An 8,085-nucleotide genomic window follows, 5' to 3' on the forward strand; every position below is an offset into this window, starting at 1 on the left:
AATGACCAAAGCAGGAGTAACAATACTCATATAAGACAAAATAGACTTTAAAACAAAGTCTATAGCAAAAGACAAGGGCATTAAAATAATGATAAAGGGGGGCTTCCCTGGCGGCGCAATGGTTGAGAGTCCGCCTGCCGATGCAGGGGACACGGGTTTGTGCCCCAGTCTGGGAAGATCCCACATGCCGCAGAGCGGCTAGGCCCATGAGCCATGGCCACTGAGCCTGCACATCCGGAGCCTGTGCTCCGCAACAGCAGAGGCCACAACAGTGAGAGGCCCACGTACTGCAAAATAATAATAATGATAAAGGGATCAATACAAGAAGAAGATGTAACACTTGTTAACATATATGCACTTAAATATATAAAGCAAACATTGACATAACAGGAGAAATTGACAGTAATACAATAATAGTAGGGGACTTTTTAAAATTTATTTTTTGGCTGTGTTGGGTCTTCGTTGCTGCACACGGGCTTTCTCTAGTTGCAGCAAGTGGTGGCTACTCTTCGTTGCAGTGCGTGGGCTCCTCATTGCAGTGGCTTCTCTTGTTGTGGAGCACGGGCTCCAGGCACACAGGTTTCAGTAGTTGTGGCACGGCATGTGGGATCTTCCCAGACCAGGGCTCAAGCCTGTGTCCCCTGCATTGGCAGGCAGATTCTAAACCACTGTGCCACCAGGGAAGTCCCACTTGGGGACTTTAATACCCACTTACATCAATGAACAGATAACCAGAAGAAAATCAGTAAGGAAACAGTGGTCTTAAATGATATATTAGATTAGTTGGACCTAATAGATATCTACATTCCACCCAGAAATAGCAGAATACACGTTTTTTTCAAGTGCACGTGGAATGTTCTCCAGGATAGAGCACATCCTAGGCCACAAAACAAGTCTCAACAAATTTAAGAGGATAGAAATTATATCAAGCATTTTCCCAAACACAATGGTATGAAACTAGAAATCCATTACAGGAAGAAAAATGGGAAAAGCACAAACACATGGAGACTAAACAATGTTCTACTTTAAAAAAACAGTGGGTCAATGAAAAAATCAAAAAAGAAAGCAGAAAATACCTCGAGACAAACGAAAATGGAAACACAACTTTCCAAAATCTGTGGGATGCAGGAAAAGCAGTTCTAAGAGGGAACCTTATAGCAATACAGGACTATTTAAAGAAATAAGAAAAAAATCTCTAATAAACAATCTAACTGACCATCTAATGGAATTAGAGAAAGAAGAACAAACAAAGCCCAAAGTTAGCAGAAGGAAGGAAATAATAAAGATCAGAGAGTAAATAAATAAAATAGAGACCAAAAAAAAAAAAAACAAAACAAAACCCAAATATCAATGAAACCAAAAGCTGGCATTTTTTTTGAAAAGATAAACAAAATTGACAGATTTTTACCCAAGCTCACCAAGGGAAAAAAAAGAGAGAGGATCCCAAAAAACAAAATAAGAAATGAAAGAAGAGAAATAACAACCAATATCACATAGATACAAAAAAATCATAAGAGAATACTATGAACAGTTATATGCCAAAAACTTGGACAACCTAGAAGAAATGGTCAAATTTCTAGAAACATACAACCTTCCAAGACTGAATCAGGAAGAAACAGTCTGAACAGAGTGATCACTAGTAGTGAATTGAATTTGTAATTTTAAGAAAACCAAACAAACAAACAAAAAGAAAAAAACTCCCAGAAAACAAAAGTCCAGAAAGCTTCACAGGGAAATTCTACCAAACATATAAAGAAGAAGTAATATCATCCTTCTCAACTATTAAAAAAATTGAAGAGGAGAGAACATTTGTAAATTCACTTCTACAAGGCCATCATTACCTTGATACCAAAATCAGGCAAAGACACTACAAAAAAAAAAAAGAAAATCGCAGGCCAATATCTAAGATAAATGTAAACAAAAATTCTCAACAAAATATTACCAAACCAAATTCAACAATATAAAAATCCCAAAATCAAGTGTGATTTATTCCAGGAATGCAAGGATGGTTCAGTATCCCCAAATCAATATGAAACATCACATTAACAAAAAGAAGGATAAAAATCACACGATTATCTCAATAGACACAGAAAAGGCATTTGACAAAATTCAACATCCATTCATGACAAAAATTCTCATCAAGTTGTTATAGAACGAACATATCTCGATATAATAAAGGCAATTTATGACAAACTCACAGCTAACACCATACTCAACAACAAAAAGTTAAAAGCTTTTTCTCTAGAACCAGGAACACGACAAGGATGCCCATTCTCATCACTTCTGGTTAACATAGTTTGGAAGTCCTAGCCGTAACAATCGGAAAAGAAATAGATATAAAAGGCATCCAACCAGATGGGAAGAAGTAAAACTGTCACTATTTGTAGATGACATGATACTATGTATTGAAAACTCTAAAGTCTCCACCAAAAAATGATTAGAACTAATAAGTGAATTCAGTAAAGTTGCAGGATATAAGAATACCTAGGAATAAACTTAACTAAGGAGGTGAAAGTCCTATAATCTGAAAACCATAAAACACTTATGAAGGAAATTGAAGACAATACAGAGAAATGGAAAGATATCCCATGTTCATGGATTGGAAGAATTAATATTGTTAAAATGTCCATACTACCCAAAGCAATCTACAGATTTAACACAATCCCTACCAAAATACCCATGACGTTTTTCACAAAACTAGAACAAATAATCCTAAAACATATATGTAACCACAAAACACCCCAAATTGCAAAAGCAATCTTAAGAAAAAAGAACAAAGCTGGAGGAATCACTCGCCCTGACTTTAGACTATACTACAAAGCTACAGTAATCAAAATAGCATGGTGCTTGCACAAAAACAGACACATAGATCAATGGAATAGAATAGTGAGCCCAGAAATAAACCCACACACTTGTGGTCAATTAATCTAAAACAAAGGAGGCAAGAATATATGATGGGAAAAAGTCTATTCAATAAGTGGTACAAGGAAAACTGGACAGCTACATGTAAAAGAATAAAATTAGAACACTTGTTCATATCATATACAAAAATAAACTCAAAATGAATTGAAGACCTAAATTTAAGACCTGAAACCATAAAACTCCTAGAGGACAACATAGGCAGAACACTCTTTGCCATAAGTTGTAGCAATATTTTGGGGGATCTCTCTCCTAACACAAAAGAAATAAAAGCAAAAATAAATAAACGGGACCTAATTAAACTTAAAAATTTGCACAGCAAAAGAAATATTGACAAAATGAAAAGACAACCTACTGAATGGAAGAAAATATTTGCAAATGAGATTACCAGTAAGTGGTTAGTTCCCAAAATATAGAAATAGCTTATACAACTCAATATCAAAAAGTCAAACAACCTGATTAAAAAATGGGCAGATGTGCATCTGGAGCTTGTGCTCTGCAACGGGAGAGGCCGCGACAGTGAGAGGCCCATGCACCGTGATGAAGAGTGGCCCCCGCTCACCGCAACTAGAGAAATCCCTCGCACAGAAACAAAGACCCAACACAGCCAAAAATAAATAAAGAAAGAAGTTTTCATTTTTAAAAAAAGGGCAGAAAACCTGAATAGATATTTTTCCGAAGAACATGTACAGATGACCAACAGGCACGTGAAAAGATGCTCAACATGGCTAATCATCAGAGAAATGCAAATCAAAACAATAATGAGATATCATGTCACACCTGTCAGAATGGCTACCATCAAAAAGTCTGCAAATAATAAATGCTGGAGAGGGTGTGGATAAAAGAGAACCCTTCTACACTGTTGGTGGGAATGTAAACTGTTGCAACCACTATGGAAACAGTATGGAGCTTCCTCCAAAACTAAAAATAGAACTACCATATGATCCAGCAATTCCACTGCTGGGTATATATCTGGAAAAGATGAAAACTAATTCAAAAAGATACATGCACCCTGATGTTCACAGCAGCACTATTTACAATAGCCAAGACATGGAAGCAACCCAAGTGATCATCAACAGATGAATGGATCAAGAAGATGTGGTATATATATAATATGGAATACTACTCAGCCATAAAAAAGAATGAAATAGTGCCATTTGCAGCAATGTGGATGGACCTAGAGAATACTATGCTTAGTGAAATAAGCCAGAGAAAGACAAATACTATATGATTTCACTTATATGTGGAATCTTAAAAATAAAACAAATTAATATAACAAAACGGAGACTCACAGATATGAGAACAAACTAGTGATTACCAGGGGGGAAAGGGAATGAGGGAGGGGGAAGATAGTGGTAGGGGATTAACAAACTACTATGCCTAAAATAAATAAGCAAGGATATACTGTACAGCATAGGAAAATATAGCCATTGTTTTATAATAACTTTAAATGGAGTAAAATCTACAAAAATATTGAATCACTGTGTTGTATACCTGAAACTAATATAACACTGTAAATCAACTATAGTGTAAATCAGCAATAAAAGGAAAAAGAAATAAATTGGAGTAAATTAAATGGTCATTTTGAAACATTCTCCCATATTGGACATTTTCTTTCTCTAGCAATCATAGAACTCCCCTGTCTTTAAAAGGGAACAACAGGGCTTCCCTGGTGGCGCAGTGGTTGGGAGTCCGCCTGCCGATGCAGGGGACACGGGTTCGTGCCCCGGTCCGGGAAGATCCCACATGCCGCGGAGCGGCTGGGCCCGTGAGCCATAGCCACTAAGCCTGCGCGTCAGGAGCCTCTACTCCACAACAGGAGAGGCTACAACAGTGAGAGGCCCGCGTAGCGCAAAAAAAAAAAAAAAAAAGGGAACAACAAATCCTCCCACCTCCATCCATAGCTCTCCTTCCTCAGGCTCCCAAGTTCATCCTTTGCACCCATGCCCATTGCCTCCACTGCTCATCTGCCCATTCTGCTGTTCACACCTTGCCACCACCTGCACATGGCCTTGCTCTCTCCCAAGCCACCAGCAGGACCATGTCCCCTGGGAACTCTTCCCAGCCCTTACCCTCTTCACCCTCTTGGGAGCTCTATTGGTCATCCCCTCTTTCTGGAATTTTCTTTCTTGGCTTCCAGGACATTGGGAAATCATTCATGCATTTATTAATATCTTTTGAGGTCTGTGCATGCCAGTTACTGGGCCAGGCACTGGAGCAAAGCAAGATCAACTGTCTGCAGTCACGTTGGTCACGCTCCGAGCAAAGGCAGATTTCATTAGATAAGCACACAAACCACTGCTTGAGAACTGGAGTGAGTGCTATGAAGGAAGAGTGCGGGGGTTGTGAGAACATAAGACAGGGTGCCCTCACCAAGGCCAGGTGTCAAGGCTTCACTCAGGAGGCAGTGCTTTGAGCTGAGGTCTGCAAGAGGATCAGGAGGCAGCTACTTGGGAAGAACAATCTAGATGTTGCAACAGCATGTGCAGAGGCCAAGATGATGGAGGAGCACAGCCTACTGGGATGTTGTGAAAGGAAGCCCCTGTGACCAGTGCAGAGTGAATGAGGGGGAACGTGGCATGAAGTGAGACTGGAAGGGTGGGCCGGAGTCAGCTTTTGCCTTGTAAAACCATGGATTAGGATTCTGGACTTTATCTTATGTGAAATAGCTGTGTGGGCATACAAGTTGTGACCTGCACAATCCCTGGGGCCAGAGTTACATTGTAGTCTGCGGTAATGATACCTTGGAAATATGAAGATGTGCCCTGGAGTTGTGCAGTGTGCATCCTGCACAACCATACCCAGAAGCCAAACAGTCTAGCTGCAGTGGGTAGAATGGACTGGAGAGGGCAAGAGGCTTTGAGGAGCCCAGTTAGGAGCCTGCTGCAGTGGCCCCAATGTCAGCCTACCTTCCCCTTCACGCTCACTCCCTTAGTGAGCTCACCTTTGTCCCTGTCTGCCTTTCTAGCAGTTCCTTCTTAGGGTAACTTCCTAATCTTTGACTTGGGTGGAATTTAAGGAACGCTCATCACCAAGCAGTCAGCGGAAGACAGGAATCAGCCCAGAGGGCATAGGACCCTACCTCAGCATGAGCATGGCAGGGGAGCAGGGCTCAGCCACTGGGCAGGGTCCAAGCTGGAGGCTCACATATGTGCACGAACCGACATGGGAGCAGAAAGGAAGCTGAGCTCCAGGCCTCACGGGTGGTCCCTGAGCCCCTGGTCATTCGGCAAGAGAGCTTGGAGCAGCGTCTGAGCCCAGCAGGGGTGGAGTAGGGTTGGTCTACAACTGGGATAAGGCCTGGGAGGGGGCAGGCAGGATGGGGCCCAGGGGTTTGGGGAGCCCTAAGGAGATTCCCCAGCCCTGGGCCCTTGGCTTATGGCCCAGTAGGTGTTGATCTTTGTGGGGCCTAGGGCCTGGGCACACCTGACTGTGGCAGCTACAACTGCAAGAGTCCCAAGGCTAAGACCTGGAACCACAGCCCAGCCTGCCAGAGCCACCGGCCTCCCGTTCTGCTGGTCCTGGACGATCCCTGTTCCTGTTGACCATGCCGCTGCTGGAGCCCTGACATTGTCCCCCAATCCCTTCCCTCCCAGTGACTCAGCCTCCCATCTTTGGAACCCAGAGCATTTATTATTTTCTATTATTTTCTCTTACATCATTTACTTCATCAGACCTTCGGCACAGTTAGGGTTTTTTTCAAATAACTTTAGTGAAATATTATCCAACGAGCCACCATATAACCAGCACCCAGCTCAAGGGATACAGCAATCCCAGCTCCCCAGTCTTCCCTCCGCTTGCCCTTTTTGGACATAATCTTCGACCTCAACTCTCCTGACTTGTATAGTCATCAGGCTTTTGCCTTTTTCCTTCTTTTTTTTTTTTTTTAAACTTTTCCTTTTCCTTCTATTACCTCAGTCTGCATCCCTAAGTAGTAGGCAGAGTTCCTTTCTTTATGTTTTCACTATGCCAGGTCCTCAGGGAAGGCGCTTTCACAGGGGTGTGAGTGCAGAGGGGCAAGTGCAGGGTGGGGCCTTGGGGGGCAGGAGAAGGCAGAGGAGTCCACAGAGGGTTAGAGGGGCAGCCAGAGGAGGTGACCAGTAAAGAGAAGGAAGACAGGGAGGGGTCAGGGGAAGTGAGGGCGGGAGGAAATGGTTGTATAAAAGCTCAGGACCCATGGTGGAACTCTCCTGAAAATATAATCCAGCTCCCAGCCTCAAACCCGTCCGCCTTGCTCTGTCCTTAATCTTTCGGGTGACACATAATCTACTGAGTACTCCCTGCCGGGTGGGCTTCTCTGCCCTTTAGGTGCCCTCCCTCCCGTCTTAAGGGAGAGGCAGCTTAGTCCTCCTAACTCACCACTTCGTCCCCCAGTGTAGCTGCAGGCCCTCCCCTCGTTGCCCCCCCTCACGGCTGGCTCTGTGGGGCAGGGTGAAGGCAGAGGGAGAGGGGCCCCGAGAGACAGGTGAGACCCAGGGCACAGAGTCGGGTCGGGGTCCTCTCGCCTGGGATTCTGTTTCCAGGGCGAAAACTACATGCTCTGGGGTCTGCTTTCTTTCAGTGAGAGATGAGACGCCCATGCCCCAGCACCTCTGCCCCTCGCTGCCCCCTGCTCTGAATTCTCGCTGCACACACTGCCCATCCTTCAACACCCACCTGCCCCTGGTTGTCTCATGGGGATGCTCTTCTCTCCCAGCAGGACAGGGAGCTAGCTCTTCAGGAGCACAGAATGGTGTCCTATGGGAGAGGGGAGACACCCTCCCCAGGACCATGCTGGGCACGTGGTGGGTGGCAGAAGGAAGAGGACACCCGATGCCAGTTTGGGGCCATGTGGCACCACTGAAGCAATGTGTGTTTTTTTGTTTTCTATGCAGACATCGTCAACTGTGACCTGAAATCCACACTGCGAGTGTTGTACAACCTCTTCACCAAGTACCGGAATGTGGAGTGAGGGGCAGACTGGACCGTCCCCTGAACCGCCTTAACCTGCTTATTCCTGTCTCTTGCTCTGTGCTCTCTCCCAAGTCCGCCTGCTCTATTCCCAGAGATAGTGGAAACTGAGATTAGGAAGGAAATGATCAGTAACTCAGGGGGCTGACCCACACCTCCCAGGCTCTAAAGCTGACCCTGCAATGGCTTGTGAAGGTTGTTGCCATCCTGGTGCCA

At 44.0% G+C, this 8,085-nt stretch overlaps 1 protein-coding gene across 1 annotated transcript in view; it reads left to right on the forward strand.

The window, feature by feature from the left end:
- PARVA (parvin alpha) overlaps window positions 1-7,870 on the forward strand; it is a 180,878-nt gene extending 173,008 nt beyond the window's left edge. Inside the window, exon 13 of the mRNA XM_065881875.1 lies at window positions 7,794-7,870. Coding sequence (XP_065737947.1) covers window positions 7,794-7,870 — 77 coding nt within the window. The remainder of the gene's footprint in view (window positions 1-7,793) is intronic.
- Window positions 7,871-8,085: the final 215 nt, after the last annotated feature.

This window comes from Phocoena phocoena, chromosome 8 (assembly GCF_963924675.1).
Source record: "Phocoena phocoena chromosome 8, mPhoPho1.1, whole genome shotgun sequence".
NCBI classification, from domain to species: Eukaryota; Metazoa; Chordata; class Mammalia; order Artiodactyla; family Phocoenidae; genus Phocoena; species Phocoena phocoena.